The sequence below is a fragment of the Euprymna scolopes genome, chromosome 6 (genome assembly GCF_053919585.1).
Source record: "Euprymna scolopes isolate OS-2025 chromosome 6, ASM5391958v1, whole genome shotgun sequence".
Classification (NCBI taxonomy): domain Eukaryota; kingdom Metazoa; phylum Mollusca; class Cephalopoda; order Sepiida; family Sepiolidae; genus Euprymna; species Euprymna scolopes.
Genome location: NC_136487.1, coordinates 30,250,818 through 30,272,164, shown reverse-complemented (window position 1 = coordinate 30,272,164; position 21,347 = coordinate 30,250,818). Strand labels below are relative to the sequence as shown.

Below are 21,347 nucleotides of genomic sequence, written 5' to 3'. Positions count from 1 at the left end.
TCCTAATGTTAGTCCTTTATGGTAATCTACAGTTGTAACAAAGACGTCCCTTATAAGATAATAAAGTATGGGTTGGTTAAGCAAGGTTACTTGCTAGAACAAAAGGTCGGCTTTGCTGGGTATGTTATGCAACAAAAAGCCAACTGGGGAAAATTGGACTACATTATATGTGTAAAGTGTCTTCGCGGTAATTTATTTATTATGAACCATTTTTCTTAACTAAGTAATATTACACCCAAGGAGGGTGATCAAACGTAGAGTCAATATAAAATTACTAGACTTTCATAAAAAATGCGCACTAATATATAATTAACATACCTTTTAATCTATTATTCAACGTTCTGGAAAGAAGACGTAATTGTTTGTTTGCTTGTTTTTATAATTCCATTTTCACTCCAAACAAGGCAAAGTGCCACTTTGGTGTAGTTGACTACTATCGGGGAGATAAGTGGTGGGGATACTATGTAAGGAGTTGAGCTGCAAGATGTCTGTTCACATTACACTTGAGCTTCTGCGTGTTAATACACTTTGGAGAGCAGACGCCCGGAATGGTGTCTAGCAGTTATGGAGAAGAAACTATCAGAGTAGAAGGCGTTTTACATCTAGGAATCACTACTGTGTAGGGTGGGATTTTGCTGCTTGTTGGGTTTGTCAGGGTTATTTAGGTTGAAGGGATACAAGGGTATGTTGTTTATCGGAGCATTCGCCATAAAATACTTGTAGAACAAGCAGAGGGATGCAACATTTATTCGATGGAACAGAGGTTGAGGGTTTGATGACAGTTCAGGTTGGTGACTCTCTTTTGAACCCTGTCCAGGCGTTAGAGACTAATAGCAAATGCACCAACCCAAATAACGATTGCAACTTTAACGATTAGATAAAGCGAAAAACGCTTTCGAAATTAATATATAAAGTAAAGGTATTATAACGAAAACTTATTTGAAAAAAAAACATTATTTGAAAGAAAAAACTTCCTAACCCATCTTATATATTTATATAAAACAATAATTTAATAAAAAAAAACGTTTCCTTTTCTTTTCTACAGGTGAATAAGTTGCCTTTTAATGAAAAATTTAGTCCGCGGTATTTGGTAAGTAAGAGTTCGTTGTATTTTTTCTATAGAATTGTTTATTAAGTTTTAAGATTTACCCGAAATGAGAGGAAACAAGTGAAGCATGCATGGTCCCTGTGTGTGCACAATGAACGAGGTACAAAAATGACTAAGTTCAGCATCAGCCCTCATTTAGCCCCAAAAGTCCGCAGGGGACATGAAATCCTGGTGAAAATAAACAAACGGTGCAGTTTTATGCCATATGTAAATTTGAGTTCTGCATCATGCAAAAAAAGAAATGGCTAAGTCCATCATTTGCACCCCCCCATTTAGCCCCAAAAGTCCCCAAGGCCTTAACATATTTTAATTTGAGTTCAGCCCGTGATGCAAATCTGCTAAATAGACATACACAGTAAATTTTGTACAAATATGATAAAATAGTCCCAAAAATTGAATGTTTTTATTAGCCCTAAAAGAGCCCTAGGCCACACGCAAGAGTTATCGCGAAGTATAGACAAACAAAATTATATAGAAACCAATTAGTTACAACTTTTTAGAAAGTTTTATAAAAATCTAAGGCATCATTTTTTTAATCGGTACAAATTTTAGGCATTTTAACCCGAAGGAGGAAATCGAAGTTTTGCCGGAAAATTCGTTCTGTTACATTTTTACTCATATCATGTTTAATGTTTGTGCAAAATTTCCGAAAATTCCAAGGCTTAGTTATTGAGAAAAGTGCGGACAGACGAACGGACGAACGGACAAGGATGAATTTACAGGTCCACCCTCCTTTTTTTTAACTAGTTCATATTTTCTTTTTATATACTTTCTTATAAATTACACAAAGTAGGAGCTGCCGAATATATATATATATATATATATATATATATATATATATATATATATATATACATACATATATATATATATATATATACATATATATATATATATATATATATATATATATATATATATATATATATATATGCAGGTTATAAAATAAAGTAAAAATTATAAACACAAAAAGACAGTCGAGAGTGAGACGACTCAAAGTAGAAATGCATATGCTGTCTGACAATTAGCAACTAATCAGACCTAGTATACAATTAAACATCATACGGGAACTATTAATTGTAAATAATTACAATATATAGAGAGGTTCATCTCTTATTCCTGTTTCTGTATATCTTACTGAGTATGTTTTTTTTTCTTAATTCTTCTTTCACAGCCCTTATTGCAAGAGCTTTTACTCTTACGTTACCGCTGATTTAATTGATAATGTAATAAAGTTTCTAAGTAACTTTTCGCTTTATCTTCTTATCTTATTCCCTGTCTCTGTTTCTCTCTCTAAATTTATACGGATATATATATATATATATATATATATATATATATATATATATATGTGTGTGTATGTGTGTGTGTGTGTGTGTGTGTGTGTGTGTGTGTGTGTTATGGGACGATACTAAAATCTTTCCGATTCCGTCCTAAATTTCCGATTCCGATAGGATTTCTGATTTAGGTTCTAATAACAAAAGCGCTCGCAGAAAACGCAACAAAATCATATAAGACTCCCGCCGCCCCTTTTGAATGACTTCATTAAATGTCGTCGACTTAAGTTCGTGTAAGAAATATTCCGATATTTGGAGTTTTACTTATCGCAGAGAACGATGAGTTTAAGATAAAAAAATATACCAAATTTTGTACTAAAAAATCAACTAACAATTTGTTTACGCCAGATGTTTTTTCTTTCTTTTTAATAATTTTGCGAAACAAAATCTATAAATAACAGACTTGTTCATTTTTGGTATCTTATGGACAATTTCTATAAAAAATACACGTTTGGAAACCCATAAATAAATCATAAATTCTTTTTATGTGATAGAAACTTCCGCATTTATAACGATGTCATTAGAGATACCGGAAAATTAAGTTAAGTTTTTATTCTTAAACCCTATTTTTTGTGGAAGTGGGAGGCAGAGATTTTCGTATGACGTTTCTAACACTTAATAAATATTATTATTGGCAGATAATTTATTGATATTTTTGCTATATTATAGAAAATATTTTTAAAATTAAAAACGTATTAATATTTAATAGAAAATATTACATTATATAAATATATATGTATATATATATGTGTCTGTGTGTGTCTGTGTGTGTGTCTGTGTGTGTGTCTGTGTGTGTGTGTAACATATTGACATTATTTTGAATAGTAGTAAATTTGATATTGTGGTGAGTGAAATGATTCTAGTTAAGAATAATATAGATAGTGTAAAAAAGAGGATGATAAACGATTCCACTTTCCCACACTTTTGATGTCCTTGTTCTATGTGATATTTTTTAGCAAATAAATAATTCAATGCGTAGTACCTGTTCTGATACTACACTTTATTTTTTCTGTCAGTGAAAAAGAAATCCCTTTAGATTGAGGCAATGTTTATTTTTAGCCCAATTTAGAATGACTCTTCTTGTAGAGTTGGACTATGTACCTTATAAACAAACCTTTTGTCTAAATGAGTCTCGCTGAGAAGATAACTAAAACGAATGATACATAAGTAATAACAAATTTAGGAAAACCCGCCCACGAAAATTCGTCCATAGAAAACTCGACTTTGGAAAACTTGTCCATTTTTGCTAGATAGGAAAACTAGTCCATTATTGAATAAATATCGATTGAAAAAAACATTTTATGACCATTTGGAAAGAGATGTTGTTTTTAGGAGACTTCACCCACCCTATAATATTAAAAAAAAAAAAAAGATTTACTTGTTTACTGTTGTTTTATAAAAGGTTAAATCGATTTTTCGAAGTGTTCGGTTTCACCTAGCTGGATATGTTTTTAGTGGTTTAACTTATTTTAAAGTGTTTATTCCGTTAAAAAAAGAGACTACGCTCCTCATAATATTTTTAGTTCTCCTAATGTATACTTTCGCTTTTCTCGCTCACATGCACTTATTCCGAATTCGTAATAGCGGGCCGACATTAATGGACTTATTTGCTGGTTTGTCTTACTTATTATACGCATAGATTCTACAAAGTTGGCAAAAACAAAAATATAACAAATACATGTTACCAAAGGCAAGATAAATTTCTTTCCTGCCTAACTGGACACGTTTTTAGTATTTTTTTTATTATTTTAAAGCGTTTAATCGATTCGTAAAACAGACACAGTCGATCGGTCGGTATGAACAAGAAAATGGCAGCGAAAACATACACCATAAATATTTGAAGTGCTGATTAAACATAAAATTAAACAAAATACTGTTAGAAACCCAATATACGTTAATGTGGAATATATTGTGTGAAAGTTCGATTTTATAATTTTTAAGACGACAATAAATGAGTGTAAATATAAAAAAACACATGGTTCTCTTGTAGAAGATGTCTCCCTGATTTCTACTGGAGCTTTTTCTCGTTCACATGTCCTTATTTAAAATTTGTAGCAGCAGGTCGACTTCAATAGAATTTTTTCTACAAAAAAGGTCATTAACAATGTGTTGTTTTAATGTTTAACAAAAGTTGTCAAAATTGTGGTAGAAACCCACCCAATAAATTTAATGGTAACATTTATTGAGTGCGATTCTACCACCATTTAGTTATACTTCTTATTTTGAAGTGATTATTGAGTCTTAAAATCATACCGGCCATTTTTTCTTGTTCTCTGGCAGCGTTTAACATTACTCGTTTTTCGAACCGAATAAATATTTGACATTAAATAAAAACAATAAAAACTTATCCTGCCTTTAATAACATTCGTTATATATTTGTTTTTGTAAACAACTTTAATAACATTCGTTATATATTTGTTTTTGTTAAAAACTTTAATAACATTCGTTATATATTTGTTTTTGTATACAACTTTAATAACATTCGTTATATATTTGTTTTTGTAAACAACTTTAATAACATTCGTTATATATTTGTTTTTTGTTAACAACTTTAATAACATTCATTATATATTTGTTTTTGTTAACAACTTTATTAACATTCGGTATATGTTTGTTTTTTATTAACAACTTTAATAGCACTCGTTATATATTTGCTTTCTGTTAACAACTTTAACATTCGTTATATATTTGTTTTTGTAAACAACTTTAATAACATTCGTTATAGATTTGTTTTTGTTAACAACTTTAATAACATTCGTTATATATTTGTTTTCTGTTAACAACTTTAATAACATTCGTTATTTATTTGTTTTTGTTAACAACTTTAATAGCATTGGTTATATATTTGTTTTTGTTAACAACTTTAATATTCGTTATATATTTGTTTTTGTTAACAACTTTAATAACATTCGTTATATATTTTTTTTGTTAACAACTTTAATAACATTCGTTATTTATTTGTTTTTGTTAACAACTTTAATAACATGCGTTATATATTTGTTTTTGTTAACAAATTTAATATTCGTTATATATTTGTTTTTGTTAACAACTTTAATAACATTCGTTATATATTTGTTTTGTTAACAACTTAAATAACATTCGTTATATATTTGTTTTTTGTTAACAACTTTAATAACATTCGTTATATATTTGTTTTTGTTAACAACTTTAATAATATTTGTTATATAGTTGTTTTTTCGTAACAACTTTAATATTCGTTTTATAGTTGTTTTTGTTAACAACTTTAATAGCATTCGTTATATATTTGTTTTTTGTTAACAACTTTAATATTTGTTATATAGTTGCTTTTTTCTTTACAACTTTAATATTCGTTATATATTTGTTTTTGTCCACAACTTTAATATTCGTTATATAGTTGTTTTTTGTTAACAACTTTAATAACATTCGTAATATATTGTTTTTTGTTAACAACTTTAATAACATTCGTTATATATTTGTTTTTTCTTAACAACTTTAATATTCGTTATATAGTTGTTTATTTGTTTTTTGTTTACAAGTTTAATAACATAATTATATAGTTGGTTTTTGTTAACAACTTTAATATTCGTTATATATTTGTTTTTTGTTAACAAATTTAATAACATTCGTTATATATTTGTTTTTTGTTAACAACTTTTTCGTATCTTTGCATATAGTAATAAAAACCCTTTTTTTTACTATTGTCGAAACTCCCAAAATACGATCCTCTCACATCGGAATTTTTTTGGTTCTCACGTAATACTCGACACTATTTCTTTTAACTGAATAAACGCTTTAAAAAAGTTAAAGCACTTAAAACGTAGTAAGCTAGGTAGAAAACGAACACTGAGAAAAATCGATTTATCTTTTTCAACACAACAGGTAGCAAATAAAAATATTTAAAAATATAGCGGAGTTTGTTGTTGCATAGGAGTACTTATTGGGGCACATAACGGAGACATGTAGAAGGGTGATTCATAATACACGAATAACGATAGTGATGATGAGGGAGAGACATTTATAACAGTTCTTATTAACACAGAGGAGGAGACACATTACTTGAGGAGGAGATTTATACAAAGTTCATTACACGATGGTGATAAAAACACAATTACCATTTTGTTGTGATGAATGACGTCACGAGCCAACAGTTCAAACATAGTTGGTGCCTTTATTCTTCAATCGGCCGATCGGTGATGCCATGAATTCAAACTTTGATTTACATTGTCTCTTTTTCCTCCCTTCGCTTCTAAGGGACTCTCCTCTCCAAACTCTCTCTCCCTCTCTCTCTATCTCTCTCTCTATCTCTCTTTCATCTTCTTGACTTTCAACTCTAACTCATCAACTGACTTTCAACTCTAACTCATCAACTTTAACTCATCAACTGAGCTCTAACATCGAACACGTAAATTCCTATATTGAGAAATCTCCTTTGTTTATGACGTCAGAAGTGTGGTTTCCAAACGTGACTAATTTTCACGTGGCTTTACATATATTGTTCCAAACACACTTTTGGCAAACAAAAGAATCCTCAATTCTAATTCTACCCTATTTTTAAACAATATATTTTAATTCGCATTGTGCCATCCTTTAACTGACATATTTAATATCCAGATTTCTAAAAGAATGGACAATCGACTCTTTTTCCGACATAAATAATATTTAACTTTTTCTAATAGAATTGACAATGGAATGTTTAACACTCCATTTTCCATTGTCTTAAACACTTGCCCACAGGGTTCGATTCTAGCCTTATCCTACTATTATTTTCACTTATATTGTATGCCTTTTACTTATATGAAAAGAGACAGCCCTTTCATGTAAAATACTTTATTTAAAATTTAAAAAAAAATGTACGCATTTTTAAATTCCAGTACATTTTTTTCTACATCCGTACAACCACTTGGCTAAGAAAGATCAGACACCATTAAAAAAATAAATAAATAGACTTCGGTAGTCAGCCCTTTTTCAAGTGACTCCATAATTGTATTTAGACCAGAATATCTATCTGATCTCCCTGGCATATTCCTTCGGGTGTAGGGTAATACTTCCTATGATTCATATCAACTGCTCCATCCCGCCACTTCCAATTGTGTTCTGATTATTTTTTCCACTAATTAGATTCTTGTTTCATTTTCCGACTATTTTATTTCTTTTGCGACATACATAAAAACTCATTTACTTAAAACATTGTGGTTGGCTTCTAATTATTAAGATATACCTTTTCATCACACTAATTCACTCGAATTTCTTTGCTTGGACTCTTAGAACTGGACAAAGATTTAGAAAACATCACTCTTTACTAAATAACCCCTATTCTCCGCGCCAAAATTCGTACGTGCGCACTGAATTTTAACTATGGCTGGATTTCTGTGATTTTTCTTTTTTCTTTTTTTCCAATAGAGCGTCCAAGATCCCAAAACAGAGATATCCCGCATACATTCATCACTAAAATAAAGTATAAGGTTCCATCTATTCTTCCTACGTACTAACGGCATATTTCACTTTTTCTCCCTTATTATAACTATATGTGATTTGCCCGTGGTACTGATTCTTATAGTCCTTTGGTACCCTATGAAATTATCTTATCTTTTCCGACGCCCGCCTTTTAAATTCATTGTGCCGAGACTTATAATTTGCTCGGAGCCGTTACGTGCAGCATGCTTTAAAACCTCACAATATCGCAGGGTCCCACCTGTATTTTTCTAACAGGGGCATATCTAATGCTGTCCCCTGGCAAGTTACTCTTCTTGCGAAAAATTTTATGAACATAAACAGAATAAAACAAGAAAAATTCTCTCTTTTGGCTTTATCACATCCGAAAACCTCTTAAAATACCCGTTTACGTAATTTTCTCTTATCCCCTCTCGAAAATTCTAACTTATTTCTAGGCCAACCATTCGTCTTAATCATCGTTTCATTTTTGTATTTCCTTACAACTTGTTTTTCCATTTTAATTTATCTACTTAATGACGACAAATACAATACATTATACATACATTTAAAACAATTTTGCTGAAGGTCTGACTATCCTTTATGTAAAATTTAAACTGTTTAGACTCAAAATTGGCTTAATAGTTTGCAAGAGACCGCAAAGGTAAGATTTCTTGAACTTTGACCCCTTGAATTCCAAATTTTCAGTAAAATAAACGATTAAAAAGCTATGTCTGAATACAGTATATGTAAAATATCAAATGTTTAGATCAACAGAGTTATTTGCTAGAGACCGCATAGAGCAAATTTTTTGAAACTTTAACTCAAATTTTGGTCCCTTAACATTTACTATTTTTAGCTCAAATCAAATTATAAAGTTAGATCCATGTCTAAGTAATCTATATCTAAAATTTCAAGTGTTTAGACACATAATTAGCGGAGGAGATTGGTAGAGTTCTTAGAGATCAAATCCTTTAACTTTGACACTTAACAGCAAAGTTGGCGGCCAAAACTCAATTAAAATACCCCGTATGTAAAATCTCGAGTCTGTAGACACAAAATTGACTGTTATTTGGTAGGGAAATGTACACAGACAGACACAGGCAGATGTTTTCACTCTAATAGATATATAGATAAATACATGAGCATGTGCTAGAATAATTCAATACTAAATGCAGAAATTCAAGTGTAACGTGAACCAACATCTTGCTGCCCAAATCCTAACATAGTGCCAAAGTAGTTACTGCCCCTGATAGTAGCTGCCCTACACCAAAGTGGCAATGTGCTTTGTTTGGGGTGAAAACGTAATAAAAAGACTGCATTATGTACAACGTATGAACTTCTATACTAAATGTACAACGTAAAAGATTCAATACTAAATGTACAAAGTATAAGATTCTATACTAAATGTACGACGCATAAGATTCTATACTAAATGTACAACGCATATGATTCTTTACTAAATATATACAACGTATAATATTCTATACAAAATTTACAGTGGATAAGATTCTAAACAAAACAAACAACATATAAGATTCTATACCAAATCTACAACGTATAAGATTCTATAATAAATGTACAACGTAGAAGATTCTATACTAAATGTACAACGTACAAGATTCTATACTAAAAGTATAATGTATAAGATTCTATACTAAATCTAAAACGTATAAGATTCTATACTAAATGTACAACATATCAGATTCTATACTAAATGTACAACGTATAAGATTCTATAGTAAATGTACAACGTATAAGATTCTATACATAATGTACAGTTGATAAGATTCTATACTAAATGTACAACGTATAAGATTCTATAGTAAATGTACAACGTATAAGATTTTATACTAAATGTACAACGCCTAAGATTCTATACTAAATGTACAACGTATGAGATTCTATAGTAAATATACAGCGAATATGATTCTATACTAAATGTACAACGTATAAGATTCTATACTAAATGTACAACATATCAGATTCTATACTAAATGTACAGTGAAAAAGATTCTATACTAAATGTACAACGTAGAGGATTCTATACTAAACGTACAACGAATAAGATTCTATACTAAATGTACAATGTATAAGATTCTATACTAAATGTACAACGTATAAGATTCTATACTAAATGTACAACGCCTAAGATTCTATACTAAATGTACAACGTATGAGATTATATACTTAATGTGCAGCGAATATGATTCAATATTAAATGTACAACGTATAAGACTCTTTACTAAATGTACAGCTAAAAAGATTATATACTAAATGTACAGCGAAGAAGATTCAATACTAAATGTACAACGTCTAATATTCTATAGTAAATGTAAAGCGGTTAAGATTTAATAAATAATATAGAAAGGATAAGATTCTATACTAAATGTACAACGTATAATATTCTTTACTAAATGTACAACGTATAACATTCTTTACTAAATGTACAGCGAATAAGATTCACTACTAAATGTACAACGTATAAGATTCGATAATAAATGTAGAGCGAATAAGATTTTATACTAAGTGTACAGCGAATATGATTCAATACTAAATGTAGAACGTATAAGATTCTATACTAAATGTACAGCGAATGAGATTCACTACTAAATGTACAGCGAAAAAGATTCAATACTACATGTACAACGTATAAGATTATATACTAAATATACAGCGCATAAGATTCAATACTAAATGTAAAACGTATAAGATTCTATACTAAATGAACAACGTATAAGATTCTATACTAAATGTACAGCTAATACGATTCTATACTGAATGTACGACGTATAATATTCAATACTAAATGTACAACGTATAAGATTCTATACTAAATGTACAACGTATAATACTCTATACTGAATGTACAGCGAATAAGATTCAATACTATATGTGCAACGTATAAGATTCTGTACTAAATTAACAGCGAATAAAATTCTATACTAAATGTACAGCGTATAAGATTCTATACTACATGTACAGCGAATAAGATTCTATAATAAATGTACAACGTATAAGATTCAATACATAATGTACAACGTATAAGATTCTATACTAAATGTACAACATATAAGATTCTATACCAAATGTACAGCGAATAATATTAAATAATAAATGTACAACGTATAAGATTCTATACTAAATGTACAACGTATACGATTCTATACTAAATGTACAGCGTATAAGAGTCTATACTACATGTACAACGTATGAAATTCTAAATTAAATGTACAGCGTATAAGATTTTATACTAAATGTACAATGTACAAGTTTCTATACTAAATGTACAACGTATTAGATTCTATACTAAATGTACACCGAATAAGATTCAATACTAAATGTACAAACAATAAGATACTATACTTAATGTAAGCGTAAAAGATTCTATACTAAATGTACAGCGAATAAGATTCTATACTAAATGTACAACGCATAAGGATTCTATATTAAATGTACAACGTATAAGATTCAATACTAAACGTTCAACGAATAAGATTCTATACAAAACGTACAGCGTATAAGATACTATTCGAAATGTACAACGTATAAGATTCTATACTAAATGTACGACGTATAAGATTCTATACTAAATGTACAACGTATAAGAATCTATACTAAATGTACAACATATAAGATTCTATACATAATGTACAACGTATAAGATTCTATACTAAATCTACAACGTATAACATTCTATACTAAATGTACAACGTATAAGATTCTGTACTAAATGTACAACGTATAAGATTCTATACTAAATGTACAGCGTATAAGATTCTATACTAAATGTACAGCGTATAAGACTCTATACTAAATTTACAGCGGATAAGATTCTATACTAAATGTACAACATATAAGATTCTATACTAAACGTACAACGTATAGGATTCTCTACTGAATGTATAATGTATGAGACTCTATACTAAATATAAAACGTATAAGATTCTATACTAAATGTACAACGTATAACATTCTATGCTAAATGTACAACGTATAAGATTCTATATTAAATGTACAACGTATAAGATTCTATACTAAATGTACAGAAAATAAGATTACATACTAAATGTACAACGTAGAGGATTCCATACTAAACGTACAACATATAAGATTCTATATTAAATGTACAACGTATAAGATTCTTTACTAAATGTATAATGTATGAGATTCTATACTGAATGTACAACGTATAAGATTCTATACTAAATTTAAAACGTATAAGATTCTATACTAAATGTACAACGTATAAGATTCTATACTAAATGTACAACGTATAAGATTCTATACTTAATGCACAGCGTATAAGACTCTATACTAAGTTTACAGCGGATAAGATTCTATACAAAATGTACAACATATAAGATTCTGTAATAAATGTACAACGTATAAGATTCTATACTAAATGTACAGAAAAAAAGATTACATACTAAATGTACAACGTAGAGGATTCCATACTAAACGTACAACGTATAAGATTCTATATTTAATGTACAACGTATAAGATTCTTTACTAAATGTATAATGTATGAGATTCTATACTGAATGTACAACGTATAAGATTCTATACTAAATGTACAACGTATAATATTCTATACTAAATGTACAACGTATAAGATTCTGTATTAAATGTACAACGTATAAGATTCCATACTAAATGCACAGCGTATAAGACTCTATACTAAGTTTACAGCGGATAAGATTCTATACTAAATGTACAACATATAAGATTCTGTATTAAATGTACAACGTATAAGATTCTATACTAAATGTACAGCGAATAAGATTCTATACTAAATGTACAACGTATAAGATTCTATACTAAACGTTCAACGTACAGGATTCTCTACTGAATGTATAATGTATGAGACTCTATACTAAATATAAAACGTACAAGATTCTATACTAAATGTACAACGTATAACATTCTATACTAAATGTACAACGTATAAGATTCTATACTAAATGTACAACGTATAAGATTCTATACTAAATGTACAGAAAATAAGATTACATACTAAATGTACAGCGTAGAGGATTCCATACTAAACGTACAACGTATAAGATTCTATATTAAATGTACAACGTATAAGATTCTTTACTAAATGTATAATGTATGAGATTCTATACTGAATGTACAACGTATAAGATTCTATACTAAATTTACAACGTATAAGATTCTATACTAAATGTACAACGCCTAAGATTCTATACTAAATGTACAACGTATAAGATTCTATAGTAAATGTACAACGTATAAGATTTTATACTAAATGTACAACGCCTAAGATTCTATACTAAATGTACAACGTATGAGATTCTATAGTAAATATACAGCGAATATGATTCTATACTAAATGTACAACGTATAAGATTCTATACTAAATGTACAACATATCAGATTCTATACTAAATGTACAGTGAAAAAGATTCTATACTAAATGTACAACGTAGAGGATTCTATACTAAACGTACAACGAATAAGATTCTATACTAAATGTACAATGTATAAGATTCTATACTAAATGTACAACGTATAAGATTCTATACTAAATGTACAACGCCTAAGATTCTATACTAAATGTACAACGTATGAGATTATATACTTAATGTGCAGCGAATATGATTCAATATTAAATGTACAACGTATAAGACTCTTTACTAAATGTACAGCTAAAAAGATTATATACTAAATGTACAGCGAAGAAGATTCAATACTAAATGTACAACGTCTAATATTCTATAGTAAATGTAAAGCGGTTAAGATTTAATAAATAATATAGAAAGGATAAGATTCTATACTAAATGTACAACGTATAATATTCTTTACTAAATGTACAACGTATAACATTCTTTACTAAATGTACAGCGAATAAGATTCACTACTAAATGTACAACGTATAAGATTCGATAATAAATGTAGAGCGAATAAGATTTTATACTAAGTGTACAGCGAATATGATTCAATACTAAATGTAGAACGTATAAGATTCTATACTAAATGTACAGCGAATGAGATTCACTACTAAATGTACAGCGAAAAAGATTCAATACTACATGTACAACGTATAAGATTATATACTAAATATACAGCGCATAAGATTCAATACTAAATGTAAAACGTATAAGATTCTATACTAAATGAACAACGTATAAGATTCTATACTAAATGTACAGCTAATACGATTCTATACTGAATGTACGACGTATAATATTCAATACTAAATGTACAACGTATAAGATTCTATACTAAATGTACAACGTATAATACTCTATACTGAATGTACAGCGAATAAGATTCAATACTATATGTGCAACGTATAAGATTCTGTACTAAATTAACAGCGAATAAAATTCTATACTAAATGTACAGCGTATAAGATTCTATACTACATGTACAGCGAATAAGATTCTATAATAAATGTACAACGTATAAGATTCAATACATAATGTACAACGTATAAGATTCTATACTAAATGTACAACATATAAGATTCTATACCAAATGTACAGCGAATAATATTAAATAATAAATGTACAACGTATAAGATTCTATACTAAATGTACAACGTATACGATTCTATACTAAATGTACAGCGTATAAGAGTCTATACTACATGTACAACGTATGAAATTCTAAATTAAATGTACAGCGTATAAGATTTTATACTAAATGTACAATGTACAAGTTTCTATACTAAATGTACAACGTATTAGATTCTATACTAAATGTACACCGAATAAGATTCAATACTAAATGTACAAACAATAAGATACTATACTTAATGTAAGCGTAAAAGATTCTATACTAAATGTACAGCGAATAAGATTCTATACTAAATGTACAACGCATAAGGATTCTATATTAAATGTACAACGTATAAGATTCAATACTAAACGTTCAACGAATAAGATTCTATACAAAACGTACAGCGTATAAGATACTATTCGAAATGTACAACGTATAAGATTCTATACTAAATGTACGACGTATAAGATTCTATACTAAATGTACAACGTATAAGAATCTATACTAAATGTACAACATATAAGATTCTATACATAATGTACAACGTATAAGATTCTATACTAAATCTACAACGTATAACATTCTATACTAAATGTACAACGTATAAGATTCTGTACTAAATGTACAACGTATAAGATTCTATACTAAATGTACAGCGTATAAGATTCTATACTAAATGTACAGCGTATAAGACTCTATACTAAATTTACAGCGGATAAGATTCTATACTAAATGTACAACATATAAGATTCTGTACTAAATGTACAACGTATAAGATTCTATACTAAATGTACAGCGAATAAGATTCTATACTAAATGTACAACGCATAAGGATTCTATATTAAATGTACAACGTATAAGATTCAATACTAAACGTTCAACGAATAAGATTCTATACAAAACGTACAGCGTATAAGATACTATTCGAAATGTACAACGTATAAGATTCTATACTAAATGTACGACGTATAAGATTCTATACTAAATGTACAACGTATAAGAATCTATACTAAATGTACAACATATAAGATTCTATACATAATGTACAACGTATAAGATTCTATACTAAATCTACAACGTATAACATTCTATACTAAATGTACAACGTATAAGATTCTGTACTAAATGTACAACGTATAAGATTCTATACTAAATGTACAGCGAATAAGATTCTATACTAAATGTACAGCGAATAAGATTCTATACTAAATGTACAACGTATAAGATTCTATACTAAACGTACAACGTATAGGATTCTCTACTGAATGTATAATGTATGAGACTCTATACTAAATATAAAACGTATAAGATTCTATACTAAATGTACAACGTATAACATTCTATGCTAAATGTACAACGTATAAGATTCTATATTAAATGTACAACGTATAAGATTCTATACTAAATGTACAGAAAATAAGATTACATACTAAATGTACAACGTAGAGGATTCCATACTAAACGTACAACATATAAGATTCTATATTAAATGTACAACGTATAAGATTCTTTACTAAATGTATAATGTATGAGATTCTATACTGAATGTACAACGTATAAGATTCTATACTAAATTTAAAACGTATAAGATTCTATACTAAATGTACAACGTATAAGATTCTATACTAAATGTACAACGTATAAGATTCTATACTTAATGCACAGCGTATAAGACTCTATACTAAGTTTACAGCGGATAAGATTCTATACAAAATGTACAACATATAAGATTCTGTAATAAATGTACAACGTATAAGATTCTATACTAAATGTACAGAAAAAAAGATTACATACTAAATGTACAACGTAGAGGATTCCATACTAAACGTACAACGTATAAGATTCTATATTTAATGTACAACGTATAAGATTCTTTACTAAATGTATAATGTATGAGATTCTATACTGAATGTACAGCGTAGAGGATTCCATACTAAATGTACAACGTATAATATTCTATACTAAATGTACAACGTATAAGATTCTGTATTAAATGTACAACGTATAAGATTCCATACTAAATGCACAGCGTATAAGACTCTATACTAAGTTTACAGCGGATAAGATTCTATACTAAATGTACAACATATAAGATTCTGTATTAAATGTACAACGTATAAGATTCTATACTAAATGTACAGCGAATAAGATTCTATACTAAATGTACAACGTATAAGATTCTATACTAAACGTTCAACGTACAGGATTCTCTACTGAATGTATAATGTATGAGACTCTATACTAAATATAAAACGTACAAGATTCTATACTAAATGTACAACGTATAACATTCTATACTAAATGTACAACGTATAAGATTCTATACTAAATGTACAACGTATAAGATTCTATACTAAATGTACAGAAAATAAGATTACATACTAAATGTACAGCGTAGAGGATTCCATACTAAACGTACAACGTATAAGATTCTATATTAAATGTACAACGTATAAGATTCTTTACTAAATGTATAATGTATGAGATTCTATACTGAATGTACAACGTATAAGATTCTATACTAAATTTACAACGTATAAGATTCTATACTAAATGTACAACGTATAAGATTCTATACTAAATGTACAACGTATAAGATTCCATACTAAATGCACAGCGTATAAGACTCTATACTAAGTTTACAGCGGATAAGATTCTATACAAAATGTACAACATATAAGATTCTGTAATAAATGTACAACGTATAAGATTCTATACTAAATGTACAGAAAATAAGATTACATACTAAATGTACAACGTAGAGGATTCCATACTAAACGTACAACGTATAAGATTCTATATTAAATGTACAACGTATAAGATTCTATACTAAATGTACAACGTATAAGATTCTGTACTAAATGTACAACGTATAAGATTCCATACTAAATGCACAGCGTATAAGACTCTATACTAAGTTTACAGCGGATAAGATTATATACTAAATGTACAACATATAAGATTCTGTATTAAATGTACAACGTATAAGATTCTATACTAAATGTACAGCGAATAAGATTAGATACTAAATGTACAGTATAGAGGATTCTATACTAAACGTACAACGTATCGGATTCTCTACTGAATGTATAATGTATGAGATTCTATACTAAATCTAAAACGTATAAGATTCTACACTAAATATACAACGTATAGGATTCTATACTAAATGTACAACGTATAAGATTCTATACTAAATGTACAACGTATAAGATTCTATACTAAATGTACAACGTATAAGATTCTTTACTAAATGTACAATGTATAAGATTCTATACTAAATGTAAAACGTATAAGATTCTATACTAAATGTACAGCGAATAAGATTCTATACTAAACGTACAACGTATAAGATTCTATACTAAACGTACAACGTATAAGATTCTTTACGAAATGTACCACGTATAAGATTCTAAACTAAATGTACAGCGTATAAGACACTATACTAAATTTACAGCGGATAAGATTCTATACTAAATGTACAACGTATAAGATTCTATACTAAATGTACAACGTATAAGATTCTATACTAAACGTACAACATATAAGATTCTATACTAAATGTACAACGTATAAGATTCTATACTAAATGTACAGCGATAAGATTCAATACTAAATGTACAACGTATAAGATTCTATACAAAATGTACAGTGGATAAGATTCAATACTAAATGTACAACGTATAAGATTCTGTAGTAAATGTACAACGTATAGATATGCATTTATCGATTAATAGTTTAATCGAACCGATCATTTAATAAGAAATCATAAAAATACTTAATGAAAACTAATATTAAATTCATGAACGTTCATTGTTAAGGACTGTACATATTACTTAATCCTCATTACTTAGTACATTATGAAGTTCATTTTAATAATTTTTAATTGTAAAATTTACTTTTTATATGTGTCAGTGCGATGAAAATCTTCATATATATGCATATATATATATATATATATATATATATATATATATGTATATATACAGGGTTACTTAAAAAACTGACGATATTTTATTGTTTTTTCTTAGAATTTTACAGTCAACGGAGAAAAAAGGCCAAAGACCGTAGTGTTTTAGTGTGATTTTTTGAATATGATAAACTACTTATGGCTAAAGTTTCATTTCATTCGGACAAAACACTAAGAAACGAGGCCTACTTAGAGTTGGGCCCCGTTTTGGGGGGTGTTCCCCCTGTATATATATATATATATGTATATATATATATATACATATATATATATATATATATATATATATATATATATATATATATATAACTGCATTATTTCGGAACAAGTTGTTGACATTTATGCAAATATTTTTGTTTTCTTTTTCGCAGATTCAATTATTGATGTCTACCATCTACGGCAAAATTCAGGACCTTCAGTCTTTTCTAACCCCTCGTCATTGGACTTCTTTAGATGACATAGATGACATGTATAGCCACTATTTAAAAAGACCTACAGTAAGTATAAGCAGTAACGCTCTCTATCTCTTTCTCTCGTCTCTGTATATACATATATATATATATATATATATATTTAGTAATGTGATTGTCAATTTAAAATTCAAATTAGAATTAAAAATTAATTTTTTTTTAATCCCTCGTCATTGGACTTCCTTAGATGACATAGATGACTTGTATAGCCACCATTTAAAAATACCTACACTAAGTATAAGCGGTAACGCTCTCTATCTCTGTCTCTTTCTCTCGTCTTTCTCTCTCTCTCTCTCTCTCTATATATATATATATATATATATATAGTAATGATTTAGTAATGTGATTGACAATTTAAAATTCAAATTAGAATTAAAAATTAAAAATCTGTTTTAATAAGAAGGAACAACAACAAAGTCAATAATATTGGGTAGGTTTTTTTAATATATGTAAAAGACACCATAAATACACCTAGCATTTTAAAGTAAGACAGATGTATCTGGAAAAAATTAAAATAAAAAGGAAGATATTTACTTGATAAGCAAATTAATATGGAAGAAAAAATAGATGCCCTTCTACAAGGCTCATGCAAAATAAAAAATGTAGTCTATAGCTGCAGAGTATCACAAACCCCAAATTTAATGAATTTAACAGCAACCATAACTCAACCACCCGATTAAATAACTACACCAACTTTAACCAATCTGCCAATCAAATACAGACTAACACACCACATACCAATGCACTCCCTAATCTAACTGAAATTAATTACATTAAACAAGACGCACTCCACTTTGGTTCCATATCTGGACTTATTAAGCAGAGAATTTCAACCCATAAACCTTCCTTTAAAAACCACTTCCTGTTGAACCAAACCACCCTATCCAAACGTATTTGGTGACTCAAAGATAAGAATATTTCATTCAATTTGAAATGGCAAATAATAGGATCATATAAAGCATATACACCAGGGGACAGGTTCTGTGCACTTTGTACACAAGAGACCCTAAAGATTTTAAAATATGACGATATCGAAAATAGAACTATCCTCCTAAATTCAAGAGAGGAACTTATTTCCGCATGCAGTCATAAACGTTGGTTTAAATTTAAGAAATAGAAACCACCATAAGTCATAAAAAATGTTATTTATTAATATTTAATATTGAAATTTAACTTTAACTTGAAACCCTTATTAATAAAAATTTTGATCATCAATATTATTATTAATATTAGTTTATCTGATATATGTACCATTATTGTATATTATTTAAATATATATTTAACCTTAACCTATACTATATGTATTAATTTCAATAAATAAATTATTAAATACTAAATTCAATAAATTCAAAATAGATTATAATATAAATAGAATAAAAACTAATTATCTCTCTTGGATTATTTAATTAGAGAAATAAGATTATCTCTCCCTTTTTCTTTTTTAAATATTTGCTTAATTTTAAATTAAGCGTTTACAAACATATTCTAACCGATATAAAATTTTCCATTGGCGTTCTTTTTGAAAATGCAACATTTCATGCGTTTATAAGCGACAATAAACATCCAAATGAATGCTTTGACGATAATTACGGTTTTCAAAAGGCGAAAAATTAAAAGATAAATGAGTAACTATATACATATATGTATGTATGTATGTATGTATGTATGTATGTATGTATGTATGTGCATGTGTATGTGTATATATATGTGTGTGTGTATTTGTATATGTATATATATATGCATGTGTATATATGTATTTTTTAACTTTTATTAGAAATGTATTATGACCTTATATTTAAACCAAATTCAGATTTATAATTTCATTCTATTTTTATTATTTATTTTTTATCCTCAACCCATATTAATTTGCTTATAAAGTAAATATATTCCTTTTTATTTTTACTTTTTTCCAGATACATCTGCCTTATTTAAAAATGCTAGGTTTATTTATGGTGTCTTTTACATATATTAAAAAAAAACTACCCAATATTTTTGCTGATGAGGAGACTTTGTTTTAAAAAAATACTATATCTCAAAATTATAGTCCGTGGCTTAATGTCTATCACAATAAAAACTTATTGACTTTTTTGTTGTTCCTTCTTATGAAACAGATTTTTAATTTTTTTATTCTAATTTGAATTTTGAATTGTCAATCACATTAATACATATTAAAGTAGCTCTAGGATATTTACCTATCGAGCTTATTATATATCTGAATTACAACGAACACTGTTTCTTTTCTTGTATTTTAATTAAATTAGTAATTTTACTATTACATTAAAATACATTCTATTCTTTAGACTACTGTTCTAATCCCTTATATATATATAATATATATATATATATATATAATATATATATATATATATATATATATATTAGCATTTCAGTTCGACATTGCCCTGGTGTTTGGAGGTGTATGTTGAGCAAAAAAGAAAAAAAAGTGGTAGTAGGAAGGCAGGCTTGAGTCCCTGCAACGAAGAAGAAAAAGAACGGGAGAAAAATCTAATGACTTTGCTCT

General features: G+C 28.1%; 1 protein-coding gene across 2 annotated transcripts in view; it reads left to right on the top strand.

The window, feature by feature from the left end:
* Positions 1-21,347, top strand: part of LOC145277600 (arachidonate 12-lipoxygenase, 12R-type-like) — a 162,243-nt gene that overhangs the window by 43,940 nt on the left and 96,956 nt on the right. For both annotated transcript variants that reach the window (XM_080129117.1, XM_080129118.1), the window contains exons 4-5: positions 1,046-1,090; positions 18,728-18,853. In XM_080129117.1, coding sequence (XP_079985243.1) covers positions 1,046-1,090; positions 18,728-18,853 — 171 coding nt within the window. The remainder of the gene's footprint in view (positions 1-1,045; positions 1,091-18,727; positions 18,854-21,347) is intronic.